The sequence below is a fragment of the Apis cerana genome, linkage group LG6, assembly GCF_029169275.1.
Source record: "Apis cerana isolate GH-2021 linkage group LG6, AcerK_1.0, whole genome shotgun sequence".
In the NCBI taxonomy this organism is placed as follows: domain Eukaryota; kingdom Metazoa; phylum Arthropoda; class Insecta; order Hymenoptera; family Apidae; genus Apis; species Apis cerana.
In genome coordinates this window covers 9,145,255-9,167,426 of record NC_083857.1, presented here as the reverse complement: position 1 = coordinate 9,167,426, position 22,172 = coordinate 9,145,255, and the positions used below count along the sequence as shown (strand labels likewise).

General features: G+C 20.7%; 6 protein-coding genes across 8 annotated transcripts; 2 read left to right on the top strand and 4 right to left on the bottom strand.

Moving 5' to 3' along the window:
• The first annotated feature begins 36 nt into the window (after positions 1-36).
• On the top strand, positions 37-1,942 carry LOC107993744 (nuclear speckle splicing regulatory protein 1). Its single transcript, XM_017050344.3, has 2 exons — positions 37-478; positions 558-1,942. Exons 1-2 carry the CDS (start codon positions 453-455, stop codon positions 1,657-1,659), a joined length of 1,128 nt encoding a protein of 375 aa, XP_016905833.1. The 5' UTR covers positions 37-452; the 3' UTR covers positions 1,660-1,942.
• LOC107993742 (serine/threonine-protein phosphatase PGAM5, mitochondrial-like) lies at positions 558-4,093 on the bottom strand. The gene is made up of 5 exons (XM_017050340.3): positions 3,747-4,093; positions 3,070-3,245; positions 2,743-2,957; positions 2,435-2,565; positions 558-2,346 (listed from the first exon to the last, which is right to left on the bottom strand). Exons 1-5 carry the CDS (start codon positions 3,908-3,910, stop codon positions 2,196-2,198), a joined length of 837 nt encoding a protein of 278 aa, XP_016905829.1. The 5' UTR covers positions 3,911-4,093; the 3' UTR covers positions 558-2,195.
• Positions 4,094-4,230: 137 nt separating this feature from the next.
• LOC107993724 (serine/threonine-protein phosphatase PGAM5, mitochondrial-like) lies at positions 4,231-6,664 on the bottom strand. Its single transcript, XM_062076296.1, has 5 exons — positions 6,507-6,664; positions 5,812-5,990; positions 5,143-5,357; positions 4,919-5,049; positions 4,231-4,852 (listed from the first exon to the last, which is right to left on the bottom strand). Exons 1-5 carry the CDS (start codon positions 6,662-6,664, stop codon positions 4,708-4,710), a joined length of 828 nt encoding a protein of 275 aa, XP_061932280.1. The 3' UTR covers positions 4,231-4,707.
• Positions 6,665-6,997: 333 nt separating this feature from the next.
• On the bottom strand, positions 6,998-11,993 carry LOC107993796 (centromere protein J). 2 transcript variants are annotated; one of them, XM_017050415.3, is made up of 4 exons: positions 11,462-11,993; positions 7,727-11,069; positions 7,420-7,615; positions 6,998-7,312 (listed from the first exon to the last, which is right to left on the bottom strand). In XM_017050415.3, the coding sequence occupies exons 2-4, from the start codon at positions 10,975-10,977 to the stop codon at positions 7,184-7,186; spliced, it is 3,576 nt and encodes a 1,191-aa protein (XP_016905904.2). In that variant the 5' UTR covers positions 10,978-11,069; positions 11,462-11,993; the 3' UTR covers positions 6,998-7,183. The 2 variants fall into 2 exon arrangements, with proteins under 2 accessions (XP_016905904.2, XP_061932256.1); XM_062076272.1 differs by having other exon boundaries at positions 7,727-11,394; positions 11,462-11,644.
• Positions 11,994-12,416: 423 nt separating this feature from the next.
• Positions 12,417-19,584, bottom strand: LOC107993723 (E3 ubiquitin-protein ligase TRIM33). Its single transcript, XM_062076273.1, has 11 exons — positions 19,121-19,584; positions 18,427-18,656; positions 18,043-18,323; positions 17,803-17,913; positions 17,536-17,730; positions 17,350-17,462; positions 16,025-17,197; positions 15,617-15,776; positions 15,339-15,522; positions 15,098-15,250; positions 12,417-14,960 (listed from the first exon to the last, which is right to left on the bottom strand). Exons 1-11 carry the CDS (start codon positions 19,446-19,448, stop codon positions 14,787-14,789), a joined length of 3,102 nt encoding a protein of 1,033 aa, XP_061932257.1. The 5' UTR covers positions 19,449-19,584; the 3' UTR covers positions 12,417-14,786.
• Positions 19,585-19,816: 232 nt separating this feature from the next.
• LOC107993743 (WD repeat-containing protein 55 homolog) lies at positions 19,817-22,092 on the top strand. 2 transcript variants are annotated; one of them, XM_017050342.3, is made up of 8 exons: positions 19,817-19,999; positions 20,199-20,351; positions 20,449-20,614; positions 20,699-20,881; positions 20,956-21,029; positions 21,114-21,280; positions 21,342-21,559; positions 21,674-22,092. In XM_017050342.3, the coding sequence occupies exons 1-8, from the start codon at positions 19,990-19,992 to the stop codon at positions 21,933-21,935; spliced, it is 1,233 nt and encodes a 410-aa protein (XP_016905831.1). In that variant the 5' UTR covers positions 19,817-19,989; the 3' UTR covers positions 21,936-22,092. The 2 variants fall into 2 exon arrangements, with proteins under 2 accessions (XP_016905831.1, XP_016905830.1); XM_017050341.3 differs by having other exon boundaries at positions 19,842-19,999; positions 20,434-20,614.
• The last annotated feature ends 80 nt before the right edge of the window (positions 22,093-22,172 follow it).

The window sequence follows — 22,172 nt, the reverse complement described above, 5'->3', positions numbered from 1 at the left end:
CGAAAAATTCCTAAAAATGCAAAAATGCCTTTCTATAATTTTTAACTATCGAAATCTGAAAATCATCGTTTTTAGATTCTGTATGTTAGAATTTGTAGAAATTTTTAAAAAATATAAAAATGTTTCAATTTAATCAAAAAATTTTACATTAATATTAAAAGAATGTTTATGCATAATTAATCATAACTTATTTTGAAATTGATACTAAATTATTATATATATAAATTTTATAACATATTATAATAAAATATATATATATATTACATTCTTTTTTAAAAATATTTTAACATTGTTTAAATTTTAAAGACATATTTTATTTAAATTTATTTTAATAAAATTAATTAAAAAAATATTATAATGCTTGCAAACATAAAAAACATAAAAATCCTATGATATCTTCAATATAGTCATATAAATATTTGTAAGAATTTAATAAATAATATAGTATAAATATGTCTGATATCAAAGAAGAAAAACAGTAAGTAATAGAAATAATAATAATAAAATTGAATCTAAAAAAAATTGAACAAATTATTAATTATCATAATAAATTTTAGATATGGTTTAATTTTATCTAAAAAACAACATATTACTCCAAGGGTTAACAATATATTTGGTGATAGTAATGACTCAGATGAAGAAGATGGTACAGATTGGGTTAAAAAAGCTCTTCAGGCAGAAGGAGAAAAAAACAAAATAAAAAAACAAATAAAATTAAATATGCAAAAAGCATTAAAAGAAAACCCAACAATATTTCAATATGATGAAGTATATGATGATATAGAAAGAAAAAAAGATCAATCTAAAATTACAAAAGATGAAAAAAAGAAACCAAAATATATTCAAAATCTTTTAAAAGCTGCTGAACGAAGAAAAAAAGAACAAGAATATAGAATAGAAAGAATGGTTCAAAAAGAACGAGAAGCAGAGGGAACAATGTATGCAGATAAAGAAAGTTTTGTTACTTCTGCTTATAGAGCAAAATTAGAAGAATTTAAAAGAATGGAAGAAGAAGAAAATAGAATGGATAAATTAGAAGCTATTGCAGATGTTAAGAAACAGCAAGATATGTCAGGATTTTACAGACATTTGTATGTACAGACTATTCAATCTTCAGAGAAATCTGAAATCAAAAACAATATAAATAATGATGAAAGTGATTTAAATAATATAACTAAACAAACAGATAATGCTGTAAATAAAGAACAAATTAAAAATAAAGAAATAAAAAGAAATAGACAATATAGGCAAAGAAGAGTAGAAGAAGACAGTGACACAGAAATTGAAATTGAAGCAAAAATGGAAAATAAAGTAAACATTATTTTACCTGAAAAGCGTAAAAATATTGAAAAAGAAACTGCAGAAATAGAATGTGATACTAAAAGACAAAAGCAACAAACTGAAAATATTAAATCTGAAGGAAATCTTAATGAAATTAAAATAGAAAATACTTTCAATTCAAAAGATGATGATAAAATATTAGAAAAATCTGAAAATAATGATGAAATCGAAAGAAAAACTATTAGTTTAAAAGCAAAAATAGAAGCAGAAAAAAAAGAACGATCTAAAATTTGGGAAAAAAGAACAATTGGTCCTGAATTTGAAGCAGCATTGCAAAGATATTACTCTAGGAAATCTATGAGATTGTCAATTGCATAATTTAATGTATTTATAAAGTATGTAAAAATAAAAAATTAATACTTAAAAAGCATTCAGCAGTATATTAGGATTTTACATAATTCTGATAAAAAACACATTTATAATATAAAATATAAGATTTTTCTTTTTAATATAATAGGTATGTATGTAATAAAATAATTAAGTAAACTATTGTATAGAAATTATATTAATGATACACTGTAATCTGGAAAAATGTTATCAATATTATAATATATAAATTTTTATACACAAAAATAAATGATGGCACATTATGGTTACAATACATTATTTAACTTCTATAATGCTAATGCACAATAATAAAATCATATACATTTATTTTTCCTTATTTTCAAAATATTCTATGCATTGCATATAATTTTTTTAAAAAATATTATTTTATGCAAATATAAAAATTTTTTGAAAATATGATATTAATGGTTTTATGAATAAATAATTAAAAATATTTAATTTTTAGCAAATCATAAATTGCATGATTTAAATATTTCATTATTAAACGAATAAATAAATTATATGATTTAATAAGATGAAATAAGCTGTGGTTCCATATGTCCACTATCGCCTAAACTTCTTAATGTTACCCTTCCATTAGGACGAATAGATACCCATGTAATACTTCCATGATTTAAACTTAAACGTAACCAACCTTCAGGTGGAAATTGCAATGCTCTAGAACAAATAAAATAATGATACATAAATTTTACATATTAATATATGAATTTTTAATTAATTCTATTTTTATTTAACAATATATTACCGACAAACAAAATATCTAATAACGTTTGCATGGCAAACAAGAATAACATATGAATCTTTTTCCTGACTAGGTTCTGGACGATGAAAATATTTTCTAAATGCAGCTTCTATTCTAGGTCCATCTTCATAAACCTGAAATACATTAAAAAAAAGCAATATTATAATATTATTATATTAAAGAAAAAAATGATTTAATGAGAATTAAATTCTAAAATTTTTCATTTTTATTTCATAATATAATATATAAAAATATGTAATATTCCAAAAATAAAAATTTTAATAATTATATATATAATATTATATACTTACAACTACTTCAGAATTCCAAACATTAATTGGAGGATCAGGTGCAATTGGCATACCTTCACTAAGTACAGAATCTTCTTTAAGTGTAATATCTTTAAGATATTTTTCTATAATTTTAGCAGTTTCTTTAGCTCGAATTATTGTTGATTGTACAATTAAGGAATATGGTAGTCCTAATTCCTGTAATCTCTTTCCTGTTGCCTCTGCTTGTTGTCTACCTTTATATTTTAAAATTTTCATAATTATTAATATATATTTTTTTAATAGATTTATATTTTTATTATAAAAATATAATATATTTAAAATTATAATATATTATTCAATACCAACCAAGAGTTGTAAGTGTTCGATCCGAATCTGTTTTGCCTTTTGTATTATATTGTCCATGACGAATTAAAATTATGTGATGTTTCACATTTGATTTCTTAATTGATCTTTTTTTACGTGATTCTTTATCAGTTTCATCATCTGATTTAGCTACGTTTGCTAACCACTCTGGATGTCGTCTATAAATGAATATAATAAATTGAATTTTTAAATAATAAAACAAAAAATATAAAATTCCCAGAATTTTACAAAAACAAATATTAAGTAAATAGAATTTATAAATATTTCTAATTTATAATATAATATTTTTATTCATACTTTTAAAGCAAAAATAAAAATGGAATATAATATATAAAATATAATAATATATAATATAATATATATTTTTTATTTATTAAAATATCTTAAATGGATAATAATTATTATAATATTATAATATTAACTACATTAGATGAATTTATATTTAAAAATAAAAATTAATATTTTATTTAAATAAGATAAAAAATATATTTTTTTACGTTTATATAAAGTATATTTATTAGAAAATTAATTTATTTATTTAATTACAAATTATTTAATTTTATTAAGAAAAATATGAAAAAAGATTTTAATTATGTAATAATTGATTTATAAAATCAATAATATTCATAAATAACTATGATAGTAATAATAAATATAACCTATCCCAATTATGATCCCATCTGCCCCAAGATGAAGGTGTTATCCAAGAATGTTGTTTTTGTGATGATTGAACATGATCGTTATCATTTGGATAAAAAAGCATTGCACCACCTATTACACCACATCCAGCAATCCATTTTTTTAAGTTTAAACGTATAGGCATTATTATTATAAATTTCCACGATCAAAGTTTTTAATCATTTAAATCAATGCTGCTCATGTATAGAATGTCTTTGAATTTGCAATTTTTTTTACTTTTTTTAATAATAATAATAAAAATAACAAATATATTCTAATAAGAAAAAAAATATAAAATATTATTTTAATATGAATGATAAGATAAAAAAAATAAAATTAGAAAATTCTTTCAAATTTTGGAAATTTATTTATCTAACAATCATTATTTCTATAGTCTGTCCAATGAATTAAATCAAAGGAAGTAAACAAAACCATGTGATTAAAATTTAAAAGAAACAAGATTGATTTACAATTTTAAGATTATTTATTTTTTTATATCAATTTATTAGTACGATTAATATAAATAAACGTGATTTAATAATTGTGCATTTCTTTTAGAATAAATAAACTTTTATGAAATTGTTATAAAATGTTAAATACAATTTTAAAAATTTTTTTCTTCATACGAAATTATAATTAATTTTTTCAAAACTATGAGAAAAATAATATCTTTTAATAATCAATTTTATTTTGTAATTTGCAAATTGTAGAAATAAAAAAACAATTGAAATATTCTTTTTTGAGATGTTTCTAAATATTGTTCTTTTTATATTTAAAACGTATTTACATTTGTTATGTTTATAAAATTTTTACAAAAATGATACAGTTTCACGAATGAAATAAAACAAAAATCATAATTTTGCAAAACTTGTATACAAAAATGAAATATAGATAACATAAATGTTTTTTATTAAATAAAATAATATGCTATTTTAAATTTAATTATAAAAATAGCTGTGGTTTCATATGTCCTGTATCACCAAAAGCCCATAATTTTACAATACCATCAGGATAAATAGTAATCCATGTAATACTAGCATGATTCAAACTTAAACGCAACCAACTTTGAGGTGGAAATTGTAATGCTCTGGAATAAATTAAAAAAAAATAATATTAACTTGTATTAATAAATAACATATACAAAATAGTTTACCTGCATACAAAATATCTAATAATATTTGCATGACAAACAAGAATTGTATAAGAGTCCTTTTCTTGAGCAAAATCTGCACGATGAAAATATTTTCTAAATGCAGCTTCTATTCTAGGTCCATCTCTATAAAACTGAAATATATTAATATCTTTTATGCAATATTATTTTAAATAAATATTTTTTAAAATATAAATATTTATAATTTTTTTAATTTATATATTTACATTTACTTCAGGTTTCCAGTTAGATGATGGTGGATCAGGTTGAATTGGTGCACCTTCATTAAGAAGCAAATCACATTTTATTGGTACATTTTTAAGACCTTTTCCTATAATTTTAGCAGTTTCTTGTGCTCTTGTCATTGTTGAATGTACAAGTAGAGTATATGGAAAACCTAATTCTTGTAATCTTTTCCCTGTTGCCTCAGCTTGTTGTCTACCTTTATAAAATTTAAAAAATTTTATTAAATATATATATATATCATAGTAATACTACTATAATATATTATAATAATATTATAATAGTAATATATTATGTGTATTATAGTATAATAGTAATATATTATTAATAATAATATACATTTCATATATAAAAAACAAATTTAAATACATTTTGTTCAATATAATAAATAATTTAATATTTAATTAAATTTTATTTTAAATAAAATAATTTTATATATAATTTTATAAATTATAAAAATTTGATATTATATTATAAATCATTATTTTATATAACTTTCACTTCATTTATTATTTAATATTATCATATTATTATATTATCATATATACAATATATAAATATATACAATATATAAATTTGATACATGTGTCAAATTATTTTAAAAATTATTAAAATAAATTTAATATATATAAATAAGTGTTATAAATACCAACCAAGATCTGTAAGTATCCCATCTATATCTGTTTTAGCTTCTATATTATATTGTCCATGACGAATTAAAATTATATGACGTACAGCTTTTGCTGTTTTACTTATTAATTGTTTATTATATAAATTTTGGTTAGATTCATTATCTATTTTCATTGGTTTTACTAAACTTTTTGGATCTCGCCTAAAGATATAACAATAGTACAAATATAAAAATTAATTAAAAATGATATTAACTAATAAAATAATTATATAAAAAAATATGAAAAAAAATGTATTAAAAATATTTGATATAATTATTATATAAAAACATTTTATGTGTATCATTAAATATATTTTATATACATTGGTATATTTGTTACATAAATAATAATATGAATATAACAATAATATTTAATAATATGAAAAACAATAAATACATATATATTTAACATATATATTTAATAATAAAATATCAACAAAATAATAATAATATCAAAATTTTAAATGCAATAATATTTTATTTAATAATCAAATTATTTAAATATATTATTTTTAATTTTATTTTAATAAATTTGTATATTTATTTATAATATATGCAAAAGAATAATATATATAACGAAAGAGATATGAAATATAATTTTAATTATGTATTACATATTGTATTGTGAAATATTTATATGAACAACAATAATAACAATACCAAAGAATACATATATACCTATCCCAATTATGATCCCAACTAGAAGCTGCTATTCCAAATTTATGTGTGTGTAAAAATTGACTATTACTATCATTATCATTTGGATAAAAAAACATAGCACCACCTAATGCACCAAATCCTACAATCCATTTTTTAAAATTTGAACGTATAGACATTGGTACAATAAAATATCACAATTAAGTCTTTTAAGTGATTTGAATCAACTTTATCTGAAACATAACCTACATCTTTAAGTATCTTAGATACGTGGTATTGAATTTGGCAACACTGTTTTAGTAATAGAATCAGTAGTACTATTTAAAATAAGCTATTAAATTAAATAGGCAAAACATAATTGTTTTTTTTTAAAAAAAATTGATTTAAATATACTATATTTAATATATTTTTAATAATTATGTATAAATAATATAAGTAAAAAATAAGAAAATGAATATTTTTTTAAAAACATTCATAATATAGAAACATATAATTAATATAATAAATTTTACTTTTATATCATATCAATAATAAAAAATTTATTTTAATTTACGTACAATATATTTCAAATTTTATATCTAATAATTTTAATTACTTATTATTAAAAATTTATTTATGTTTAATATGTGATTTTAGATAAAATTTCATTATTTTATTAAATACTATTTTCAGTTTTGCGCCTATAATATTTATAATTTTTATTGACAGGAATCCATTAAAAGATTACCATCTTTATCTTTAAGACGTATTCTACCATTTGAATAACGAGTTTCTTGTGTACCATCAAGATAAATTAGTTTAACAGTGCCATCAGGATATTCCCGTCTCTAAAAATCATATAAAAAATATTTATATAAATACTTATATAGATATAAATCTTTTAAAAAAATTAAAAAATTCTTATTTTTAAGAAAATAAATATCTATCTTTTTACTTTATGAGTATTAGTATGTATTTCACGTTGTCCATTTGGTAGTGTGAGAATTTTTTCACCATTAGTAAGAATTTGAATTAATGTTCCATCTGGCAATGTCCATTTTTCAATACCATCCGATTCTAGGATTCGTACTGAACCATCTGGAAATGAGACTTCTACTGTGCCATTCTGCGATCGTCTTTCTATTTGACCACTATAATAGCAAAAAAAAATATTTACTGTATAACTCTAAAACTCTATACTGAAATTTAAACTCTACATACTGAAATTTATAATTAAATAATAAAATTAAAAAATAACTCACTCAGAGAATTCTAAAATTTCTAAACCATCTGGCATTGTTGTGTGCCATGTACATGTTGATGCATAAAAATATTTTATTTTTCCATCTTTATTAGTTTCACGCATATCTCCATTATAATATATCAATTTAGTTACACCTTGATCAGGAAATATCTTTTTAATATTTCCATTTGGAAATCGATATTCAATAGAACCATCAAAATATTCAATTTGTGTCACATCTTGTTTAGTATCTTGTTTAGTTTTGTTTGAAGATGTAGTTGTTATACATGTATTAGATTTATCTAATGATGCCAAACTTTTTTCATAATTTTCATTATATGTTTTCATAGGTGGTATTAAAGATGTGTGATCATTTTGCATATGTAATTGAATATTTTTAATTTGATTATCTTCATTGATCTCTATTTGATTATTATGGTTAAAGAATATATCACATTCTTCATATGATTTTTTACTTGTTTTATTACTTAATTTCTTAAATTTATTGCTTAACTCTGATTCAGATTTATTTAAATTTTCAGGAATATTAAATTGCTCTTGAATTTCTATTAAATCTGATGTTGCTTCTTTGATTAAATTTTCATATAAATTTCGTTTTTTAGCAGCATCTGTTATAGTTTGACTTTCTGATTTATTAATTATATTTTTATTATGATTATAATTATGTTCTTTTCCTTTTTCTATATTTTGATCATTAGTTATTGTTTTTATCACCAGTTTTTGGTCAGATTGTGATAAAACATCATTAATTTTTTGAGATTCTTTAAACTGCATATCAAGTTGTTTATTAATTTGATGAATTACTCTTGTATTTGCAGATGTCCCAAATTTTCCTTTATTTCTATCATTTTTTTTTAAATTTTGTAATCTTTCTGTTTCTTGTTTTAATTTTGAATTTTCTCTTTTTAATATTCTCATTTGGCATTTATATCTAGATTCTGCTGCATTCCATCTACTTTCTTTTATTTGCATCTCTTCTGTTAATTTTATTATTTCTTGTTTTAAATTTTGAATTTCCTGTCTTTCTAATTTACTTTGTTGAGCTTTTTCTTGTGAATCTCGCATTCTATTTTCCAATGCTGCTTTCTGACGTGCTAATTTTTTTTTTTCTTCTTGTAAACGTTCTTCCACTTGTTTTTTATTTTGTTCAAAATTTTTTTCTTTTTGTGCATATTCTTTGCATAGATTCTTATAATCTTCATGTAATTTTTTACGTTGCATAGATAACGCTGTATTTTCTTTACGAAATATACTAATTTCTTGTTCAAGTTCTAGTAAACGATTTTTTAAAAGTTCTGATTTAAAAATAGTTCCGTTTGTTTCTTGTAAATCTTCTACATTTTCTTGATATTCTGTGACTTTTTCATTATCACAATTATTTACATATTCATCTATTTCTTTATTGTCATATCTTTTCATATATTTTAATGTTTTAATATTATAGTTATCATTTTTTTGTGATTTTGAATTATTTTGACTATTCTTATATGAATTACTTGTTTCATCATTAGAAGTTTGATCTTCTGTGTCTGATATTTCTAAATCATCTTTATGATAAACATATTGATTTATATTTGTTTCACAAATAGAATTATTATCTTGTTTTATATCTTCACAATTTTGAGCTTTATAATTTAATTCTTGCATTTTACTTTTCATTGTTATAGAAGGTTGTGACATATTAAATGCTATTGGTATTGTTTCTGTGATAGATTCAGTTTCTAAAATTGAAGAATCACTCCAAAGTTTATCATCAAAAAAACATTTTGTTGCTAATGATTCAGTTGATGTACTTGACGTATCTGTTAATCCAATTGTTTTGTATTCATTATGTTCAGAAAATCTAACATGAAGACTATCATTTATTTCATTATTTTTTTCAACAACAGGCACATTACAAAAATTTTGTTCATTATATGTAGATTGAATTTCATTTCTTAGTATATGTCCATCTTCATTTGTTTTCATTGTATTATTTTCATCGATATGTTGTATATTTTCATATATATTATCATGATTAGCTTTTTGGTTCTCAAAAGATATAAAATCAGAATGAGTAATATCATCCATATCTTTATTTGATGTGATACATTTAAATATTTGATTAGATGATTTTAAATCCAATTGCTTTTTAGATACTTTATTTATTGGAATTATTTGTTTTGTTTTTTTCATATTATTTTCTGTTTTATATTCAGCATTTTTCACTTTAAACGGAGTTGATTGTTGTAAAAATGCAGTAACTGTACTAGATGTAGAACAAAAACTAGAATTTTCTGCTTTTTCTTCCAACAATTCAAATATTCGTACTTCTTCCAATTCTTTATGGGTTCCAGAATGAAAATCTGAACTGTTTAATTCAATTGTATTTTTCATTTCATTAATATAATCTTTCAAATGAGAAGATGAAATATTAGATTCAGATTTACTATGAATTTTCTTTTTTGGCAATGGAATATTTTTTAAAGATAATTGTTTTTGGGCTAAATTTGTACAATGTATATTTTTTGATAATTGTGCATTTTTTGAATCTTGTGTAATTTTATTAGATTTATTTTCATTTTTGGAGTATTTAAAACCAGACTGTGTCTTATTATTAAAAGAAGCACTACGTGATCTAATCTTTAAAGTAGAAAGTTGTGACTTTTGATTTAATTTAAATCGAGTTAAACCTTCTCCTTTTCTTAAAAATGGTTTTTTTATTTTATTTCCTGAATTAGTATTGGATTTTATAAGAGGTTCAATTTCATTATTATCTTTCAATTTTTCTTCTAACAATGTATGAAAATCTTTTTTAGGAGAAAAAATTGGTATGTCATCAATAGAGATATGATTAATAACTGTTTTATCAGGAGGTAATGGTGCTATTCCATCTATAAAAAATTGTTCTATTTGTTTTTCTTTTTCTGAAGAAATTATTGAATTTATTTCATCTTTTGATTGTCTTTTTATATGATTTTCAATATTAATTATATCATCATTGAAATTTATTGTAGGAGATTTTTGTTGTAAAATCATATTTTCAAAATTATTATTTTGATTTATACAAGATATATTATCATTTATCATTTGCATGCAACTTTCTTTTATTTGTGATTTATTATGTAGTGTAATTAAATCTTTGTTATTAATCTCATTATTTTCAATTTCATTTGAATTATTTATATTTAATGTATCTTCATTAAGATCAAGTTCTTGTATTGATAATTCAAGTGCTTTGTACATACAATCTTGTTTTTGTGTTAACATATCTCTTTGTATCTGTTGCTGTTTTAATAATCGTTCTTGTTGTTCTAATTGCCACTGTCTCAATTTTTGTAAACGTTCAACTACAGATGCTTCTATGTCCATTTTTTGAATAACATGGAATGTATAATAAATTTAATGTGTAAAGATCAATTTATATAATTTGACAATTAGATGTATTCAATGATTTACATACTTAGAATTATATATAAGCTCACATAAATAAAAAAATATATTATGAATTAAATTATTATATTCATTATTTTATAACATATTTAAAAATATGATATTTTTATTTTAATTATTTTTATTTATAATAAATATCTTAAAATAATATTTATTTCAAAAATATCTTATTTTTTATTCAAAATTATAATTATGTCAAAAATTAGGAAAAAATATTATATACATGTGCGTATTCTGTCATGAAAAAAATATAAATTAATTATTCAAAACTAAAATATTTATATTTTATTCATTTTCTCACCTTTCTTTATCTGTATAAAAAAGATCTATAAATGCTATAAAAAATATATTACGAAATTTAATTAAATTTATTACATTCATTAATACGTTTTACTAAACACTCTTTTAAAATTGGTTGACAATTTAAAAATAATGTGCATGTGAGAGAGTTGTGTATGATATGTGTATGATATGTGTATATATGTATGTATTATATATATGTATATACGACGAATTTATAATGATAATATTAATAAAACTGTATCTATATTAACAATAAAATTGGATATTAAATATAAGTATAAAAATGTATACTTTACGAAAAAATATCTATATCAAAATATCAAAATAATTCTATTTGTAAAATATTTATTTGCAATTAATATATATTTATTTCATTTAAAATAGATGAAATACATATAAATAACTTGTGGATATCGATATTTATATTAGCTTTTGTTAAATGATTAATTTGATTAATTATTTTTATAAAAATTAGGTATATTTATATATTTTTTTTTCAAAAGAAATTTGTCATTTCATTATTATCGAATTTATGTTTGAGTTAACAAAAATAATTATGTAAATAAATTAATATATGAAAGAATAATTTCTTTCTAAGAATAATTAATAAAATGAACAATATTTTAAAATTTGATTAAACTTTAATTTTTTTTTTTGTTTTTGATCACGTGATTTTATTTACATTGAATGAGTAGTGTGAATGTATTTAAATAATTTGAATTTGATGCACGTAGTGAGTTTATTCTTGAAGTGGATTGGATAAAAATTTAATATGGCATCACAATAATTATGACAACATAATTAAGAAAAATTTTAAAAAATTTGCATATAAATAATTTTTAAATTATCATTTGATATTGTTTGAAATTTATAAAAACATTTTTAAACATTTATAAACATTTATATTAAATTTAAAATCCAGAATTTCAATGTCCAAAAGTAAAAAAACAATATTTATTTTTAATTTTTCAATATTTTTATTATTATCAAATTTTATATTATAAATATCATGCAACATATTATAAATATATTACATAAATTTATTTTATTTATAAAATCATTGATTTAATTTCATTTTCATTGTAAAATTATATCTTTTAAATTATGATATATTTTTAAATTATTTTTTTCATTGTACTAAAATAAATAATTAATATGAAATGTTACAATAATGTATTTATTTTTATTAAATACATTCATTACTAAATTTTTATTATAAATTATAAATATGAAAATATTAGAATAATTTAGAAAAATTCAAAGTATTATTATTTATATTATATAAATTATGAATTTAAAAAAATTTACAAATTTATTATATATAATTATATATTTGGGTAATATCAAATAAATATAAAATTAAAACATAAAAAATTTTTAAAAAATAAAATTAATTATAATAAAAGAAAATAAATAAAATTTAAACATTAACCTTTTTATATTATTATGTTACAAAAATTTATTCATTATAAATATGTTATGTAATTTTAAATGTTAAAAATGAAAAAAAAGTTTTTTTTAAAACAAAATATTTTAAAAATGATTTTAATTTATAAAATTTTAATATAATTATTGCAAGATACTCAATTGTAACTTCATATCAACAAGTAATAAAACATCCTACAGTTTATTATTAGAATGATAATACAAATGTATAGCATATTATGTAAGAAATATTGCAAGAATTGTTGTTATTTATACATTAATATAATTAGAATGATATTAATATTTGTGAGAATGCCAATTCTAAAATACTTGAAACACAAAAGTTGATGTATAAAAATATTGGTTGAAGTTTATTTATCAAGTTATAAGATTCGCGATAAATTCGCATAAATCAAGACAAAAACAGAATGCGATGTATTTGAATCAATTTTATTGGAATCAAAATGATTTCATTTTTTTCCCATTTCATTTTGTTCAACATAAAACTTTACTTATTTACTTAATAAATAAATCTAATCAACATTTTTTTTTATATTTATTTTTGTTGATTTTATGTTGATTTTCAGAATCCATTTTTCAAAGATATTGTATGAATATATTAATATCTTATATAATAAATTTTATACAAGAAAATTTATTAGCATTCATAATTTTTATTTTAGTTTGTAATAATATTAGTTCAATTGTATAAGAATTAAGTATTATTTGTATTATGAATATATAAAGTATGTTTAATCAAGCAAATATGCTTATTAATGATACATTTTTATAAAAAATAACAAATTATTTACTAAGAATTACATACAAATTATATATAACATCATTATATTGAAGAAATTCTATATAACATTCATTATTCATTTAAAATATAAGTAATAATTTAGTATTAATTTATAATTAGATATTTATGGTGATATTAATTTATTTTTTTATTTGGACTACCTATAATTTCTTGTGAAATTATTTAAATAGATAAATCTTGTACATCAATTTAATTTATGCAAAATAATATGTCATCTCATTTTATTTAAGAAATTAGATATTACTTTTATCCTTACGTGATGAGATGTTACAGATTCTCTTACCTAATCAATTTATTCTTCATATCTAAAATGACATTATTTATAGTGATATTAAAAATGTATAGTCTATATAACAGTAATTAATTTTGTTTATTCTAATTAATTCAAATTCAATTGAATATCTACTCTTATTAAATAAGTTACATAATCTATGATGAGATTTATTTGAACTTGTAATCGAATTGAAGATGTCCACTTCAAAAAGAACAATAATATAATTTCGATGATCATAATTAAAAAATAATATTATATTGAAAATTTTTTTTTTTATAATTCTTTTTTCTTAATTTTAATATACTCAGTTCATTCCCTACAATACTTCTTACATAAAATTGTATATGAATATATAATATATATATTGTAATACTTTATAAAAAATATACTTGTATATTTACCAATATATTTTATTGCAAAATTAACATAATTATTTTTTAATAATACAATTAATAATTGAACGATAAACATTTTATCAATTTCATAGATAATAGTAAATATACAAATATTTTAAAATTTGTGAATAACAACTCACTTTTAATTTACAAATTCATGCAATAAGCTCACAGGATTAAGCATGATATAAAATTCTCTTCATTGAACATAAAATTTGAAGAAATCTATGTATATATGTTATAATTGTAAACATTTGTTCAATTTGTTAGTAAATATAAAGTATTTTATCAATTAAACATGAAAAGCAATGTTAAATATACATAAGTATCGATTATTTCAAAAGATTCTGCTACATATTTTAAAAATAATATACTTATTTACGTACTTAATTATGAAAAATGGAAATTAATCTGTAACTATACGACGATATTTTCTATTAGGAGGGAATACTTCTTCATCCTCGTCTTTATCAGCTGAAAGAAAAGGATCATCATAGGCATAATTTGGTGCCCATTTTAATAATAATTTTTCGAAAAATTCTTCTAAATTTCGTGCTTCTTGATAAACTTGTGATTCAACCTAAATAAAATAAAATTATTATATGAAATATATATATATATTTTCATAAAAATTTTTTATTTTGTTCTATATGCTTTTATATTATATGATTTTATCTATTGATTCCATATGCTTACAAATTTTTTAACAAAACTTACAGGATTGTAGGTAAAAGCATTTTTAAACATCAATCTGATGTCTGCCATTACTTGTCTTAAGTCTGTATAATGATTTAGATGTTCAGATTTTAATTTATCTCTAATTATATCTAATGCAATTGGTTTTTTTATGATGCGATGATAGTCGACTATCTGTTAATAATAATAAATAAAATAATAATTTTTCTGTTTTTAATGCTTATATGTATAAATTTTACATAAATTTATAGAATAAATTTACCTCACTGGATACAACTTCACGGAAAGGTAAACTTTGTTCATATTGACAATAAAGTTCTAATACAATTCTTTGTGCAATTCGCAATTCTTTTGCACTCATAGTATTTGGTCTTTTTTCTCCTGGTGGATCATCTGAACAATCTAATACATTTGTACATAACATACACTGCCAAGTTTCACTTTCACTAATACAAAAAAAAAAAAAAAATTAACATTAATAATAAGTGTATGTATTATTATTATATTACTATTATTATAGTATATTATTAAAATATTTACTCAGGAAATGATTTTAAGCTAGGAATATGACAATATAAATGGAAGACTTTCGGGCATTTATCACAACAAAGTACTGCATCTCCACCATCCATACATACTGCACACCAGTCTTCATTAGGATCATCTTTTGCCATAGATGCTGCAGCATTTTTTGAGGTATCTATTAAACATATAATTGTATATGTATATTTATTAAAAGAAATAATAGAGAATATAATTTATTTTGTAATAAAAATATAAAATATTTTATATATACAATTTATATATTTTAAAAAATATTTTAAATAATAATTACAATTATTTCTATTACTTTTTTTTTAAATATATACTATATAAAAAATTAAATGAGATATACTATATAAAATATAAGATATACTATATAAAAAACTTAATAAAAAACTTAATTACCTGATGAATTTTCGGTCATTGGATTTATTCCTTCATCAGTAGAACTATCTACTTGGGCAGAATCTAATTGATTACGTTGAGCTTCTGGTATAACTACAATTCCATTACTATCTAATTTAGCGATAGTAAGCATCAGATCATTTAAAGATTTCTGACAAAATTTGTCTAAACTCTTTTCAGTTTCATCTGATTTCCCAGGAAGCACAGGACTAGGCGTTTTAGATACCGACGAACTGACTGTATGACCAATAGATATTGAATTTTGTGATTGAGGTGGATTATCAGAAGCAGTAGTCGTCTGTGTGCTATATTTTTGACTTGTATTTGATTGTTGATTTTTTAATGTTATCTTGTAAGTATCATTAGGAACTGATATGGAAGGTGTACTTGATTGATGACGGGAAGCATAAAAAGGAAGACAAGGATTAACATTTTGAGGTATATGCCAACGGGCTGTAGTTGGTTGTTGCACAGGATAATTTATATGTTGTGTGGATGGAGAAGTTTGATTACATTGTTGAAGTCTAATACCAGATACCATTGATGTATTTGTTGGTTGATATGCAGGTGGTGGTACTGGCCGTTGAGAATTATTTGTAGGATATCTATAAGGTGGCAATCGATATGATACATGATTTGTAGAAGGTCGAAAAGGTGGTGGATTATGTGCAAGAAGTCCACGTAAACTCGTATTTTGTCCAAGTTGATCTATGTGTACTTGTTGATGAGGATGTGTGGATGATGTTACTTGTTGATGACAGCTTCCCAAAGGACGTTGTTGTATCATTATTGGTTGTTGTAGTCTGTTGTTAAAATTAACTGCATACGGTACCCGTGGTTGATGCGCTTGTGGTGATGATCGAGGTGGCATATTATTTATAGGATAATGTTGTACATAATTTTGCGATTGTGTTTGTTGTTGCTGTTGAGATGCTATATGAAGAGGCACTTGTTGGTAAGAATTTTGTTGCATACTATTAGATTGTTGTGTTGTAGTAGGTAATTGTGCAGTTATGGAAGAACCATCCATATGTGTATTTGACAAATTTGTTGTTTGTTTTTGATCTGTTTGTGATTCATTATATGATATAACAGGTGTATTTATTCCACTCAATGGAGATGTTGAAGGATATACTCTACCATCCACCACTATTGCTCCAATAGATGAAACCACTAAAATCAAAAGAAAAATTTTATTTTGTATAATTTATTAAATATTTATTATGTCATTGTAATAAAAATATAAAGTATGTTTCACTTATAGCAATATCATATACTACCTATATAATAATACATAATTAAGCACCTATTATTATTAATTTAACCTTTTATCAAATCTGGTACTTTCTCCAAGGACAAATGTATTCTAACTGGTATTTCTGGATTTGGAATATCAGCTCGTCTACTTTTTATTCTTTGTAAATGACTTGTAACAGATCTACAAAAAGTTATAAAATATTTATATTTATATTTTTTTAAAATTTGCGCTTAATAATACTTGAAATACATACTTTTTACTATATAATAATTCCATATCTGAACCCTTTTTTAAAGCATGAGTTACAAATTGAATGCAATGATCTGTAAGTTTTGATAATTGATCTAAAGCAACTTTTTTTTCATTTAATGTATTTTGCTTTTGATCACAAACTTCATTCAAACGCATAACTAATTGTTTTCCTCGTGTATTAATTGTATTTGTTAATCTAAAATATAAAAAAAAATGAAATAATTTTAATTTATTTAAACATATAAATATAAAATTTACTATAACTTACTGCACCACCATTTGTGTTATATCTTGTACTAAATTTTTCTTTTTCTCTAATATAAGAACTTGTCTATCTTCTATAACTTTCATTGCACTTTTTAATAAAACTCGTTTATAACTATGAAAAATATTATTAATAAAATAGTTGATATAAATAAATTTTTAAAAAAATAATTATAAAAAAATTTTTATTTATAAAAAATAAAAATTGTAATTGTTAAAAAAAATATAAAAATAAAAAAATTACCTCACTTCTTTAAGTAAAGTCGATACAGAAGTACGGGTTTCAGCAGCAATTTCATGAATAAATTTGTACTTATGATCTCTGTGTTCACTTAGTTGGCAATCTCTACAAGTAAGTTTATCACATGTTTGACAAAATAAAGATAATTGTTCATGTGAATGAATTGTACAAAATAAGTAGCCAGGTATTTTTTTGTTGCTTTTTTTAACACTATCTCTATCATTGGCAACTTCATCCTTTGGTTTAATTGTGTGATCTTTTGTTATTTTTAATCTTTGATGTGCCTTAAAATAAATAACTATTTAAATATAAATTGTAAAATAATTATTTAATATATTTATATTATTTAACTATATAACTATTACTATTAAGATATATTTTTATTACCATAACACAATTTTGACATATAAATTCTTCACATTCTACACACCAACTTGTGGCATTAGCATTATCATGACAGCTAGTACATTTTTTCTCTTCTTCTGTTTCTTTAGATTCATCATCAGTACCTGGACTATTATCTTCTTCAATAAATTTTGATAAAAATCGATTTTCAATTAAATTTTCTGCTTGTGTCGTTACATTACATATTTGACAAGTAATCACATTACTCTCCACTGCAAATATATATATATATTTTTATATTATATTTCTACATTATTATATATTATATTACAAATTATTAAAAAATCTTTATATTTATGTATATAATTATAAAATCACATGTCATATTATATTAACACAAATTATATTTTATATATCAATATTTTTTTTTAGAATCTATTTTTTAAAATTATAATTTTTAAAAAAATTAAAAAATCTGTATTTTTTATAAAAAATTTTTATTATTATTTGTAAATTGAAATTTATTATAATTCCATATGATAAAATATTTTTTTAATAACTTTATTAATAATAAACATGGAAATATATATTGATATTTATATTGTTTAATACAAAGAAGATTCCTTTATTTTTATATTATTATTATTATATTTTATATATTATGTATTTAAAAAGAAAAATAAATTTCTATATATTATATTATTTAAAACTTAATATAAATATAATGTGATCTTACACAAAACATCCACGTCGACTGATGTATTGTGATCACTAAGTTTGCTATTGACACATGTCGAACATGCTGCATGTAAACATTCCAAAAGTTTTGGATCATCACCAAAAGTAAATGTCTTTCCACAGAATACACATTTCGATAAAAATGCACGTGTTTCAGTCTCTTGGCCCTCAGTTGTACATTCAATACGTTGTTCACATTCTTCTTCAATGCAAACGCCCTGTACTTGAGATTGTTGCATGTTTTGCTTCGCGCCAGTTTGATCAAGTGGTTCTTCTTTAATCGTTACAGGACCTGTTGTTAATAACTCATTTGTTCGAGTTTCCATGTTAAAATTGTCAAAATATAAACGGCTACACACAAGAATCGCTTTTATATTTTATGAAAATATATCTTTCTTAAATCATGTAGCGCCATGGTCCACCATGCTACATCCTCCACTCTAAATTCTGAATGCAATTACTATAGTTAGATAAGAAATTCGATGACAAACTTTCATGTATAGTAGCGTCATCTTAAATTGAAATTTCTAGTGATTTGAAATTTTAATAATTTTTATAATAATTAAATTAAATATTTTTTAATATTATTGAAATAAATTGATATAAATTTTATAATTTTTCTAAATTGTATTATAAATTTTTTTTAAATAATTATTTATATTATAAAAAAAAGATATATAGTAAATAACAAGATAATAGATAATGCATATATAGTGCACAACAATTACAATTTATAGGGAATATTAAATATTATAAGTTTCGTATAATGATAAATTAGTAATCATATTTATTTACAAGACGAAAGTTTAAAAATAATTTTATAATAGAAAGAATTAGAAATCGTAATAAATTTTATATTTTTAAAACATGCATTTAGGTAAAGAATATTTAGATATTTTTTTTAATAAAAATATTTCCTTTATTTTGTATATTAAATATAAAGTAAATATTTACTTCATATTGTCATTTTCTAATCATTTTTAAGTATTAATTTATTAATATATATTGCAATTTATTTATACTTTTATTAGACATTTTTATTATTTAATTTTTAATTAAATATATGTGGTATTTAGGAAATTATGCACTTAATAAAGAAAATGATGAAAGTGATAATAGCATACAAATTTTGTCAGATGATAATAGTTCAAATAATAATGATGATATAAAAAATAAAAATAATGAAAAATATTTTGATTCAAATAATGATTGTATATCTAATTGTGCAAGTAAGTTTTATATAATTTTATATTTAAATAATAATTATATTACTTCTAATTTTTTTATTTATTATTAAAAATAATGGAACAGAATCAATTTTATTAGAAGAAAATGAGAAAGAAGATGAAGTTATAAAAGCAATAATTAAATCAAAAGATATAAGTAATAATCATCCTCCATCTATTACAACAGAAGATTATGTTGTTGATATATGTTTTCATCCTAATTTAAATATGATTGCAATAGCTGATATTGGAGGGGATGTATATTTGTAAATTTTATATTTATTAATAATTAATCTGCCATAAATGATATTAAATAATTTTATAAATATATGAATTTTTTTATATGATAGATACAAATATAATAATACAAAAGTGGAATTAATATCAACTTTGGAATTACATCTTAAAGCATGTCGTGATATAGAATTTAATGAAAATGGTACAATTTTATTTTCTACTGCTAAGGATTTATGTATGATGCTCACTGACTTAGAAACTGAAAAATTAATAAGACTTTATGAAAATATACATGAGTAGGTATATTAATTATTATAGATAAAACAAAAAATATATGACATGATTAATATTAATATTTAATTTACTTTAGGCAACCAATATATACAATGACTATAATTGGAGAACATATGTTTGCAACTGGAGATGATAATGGAGTAGTTAAAGGTATATTATATTTATATTGTTTTTTCTTTACTTTCTTTGTTTTATTATATTCATTACACTTATATATAAATACTTTTAAATAAGTATGGGATCTTCGACAAAGAGGGAATATGCCAGTATTTTCATTACAAAAAATGGAAGATTATGTAAGTGCTATAACAACAAACAGAGAAGCAAAATACTTAGTTTGTACATGTGGTGATGGATCTCTTACTACATTTAATATACCAGGAAAAAAATTGCATGTTCAAGTAAGTGCAAATATTATATTAAATTTTATATATAATTATTTATATAATTGTTTATTATTAGTCAGAAGAGTATCAAGAAGAATTAACATGTCTTGGTTTATTCAAGTCTGAAACAAAAATTTTAGTAGGTACAAATAAAGGAAAAATGTATGTATATAATTGGGGAGAATTTGGTCTTCATTCAGATGAATTTCCAAATTTAACTAAAAAAGCTATAAATTGTATGATTCCAATTACTGAAAATATTGTAATAACAGGTGGAGAAGATGGAATACTTAGGTGAGTTCTAGAGTTCTCACTCTAAACTTTATAATTCATTTGTTTTCATGTATATATTTTATACATTTAATATATATAATATATAATATAAAATAATACATATATTTTAAATAGGGCTAGCAGTTTATTTCCTCATTATCATCTTGGAATAGTAGGACAACATAATCTTTCTATTGAAACACTTGATATTAACAGTAATGGTGATCTAATTGCATCTTCTTCACATGATAATGATATCAAATTCTGGAATGTACAGTATTTTGAAACTTTGGACGTTAATAAACAATGTATAAAAGGTGGAAGGCAAAGGCAATTAAAATGTAATCTTCCTAGTAGTAAAGTCGATAATGCATCTACTTTTTTTTCGGACCTTTAATAAAAAAAAAAGAATAAAAATAATAAATTTTTATAAATATATTACATATTTTCATATATAAATAAATTCATAATTAATATATTATTTAATAAATAATGTAACATAAAAACATTAATTATATATTTATAATAAAAATATATACATAACATATATAACATTTTTAAATTGTATTATTATTGCTTATTTTATAATCCATCAAAAATTTATTAAAATTTAAAAACTTGATGAACATTTAAT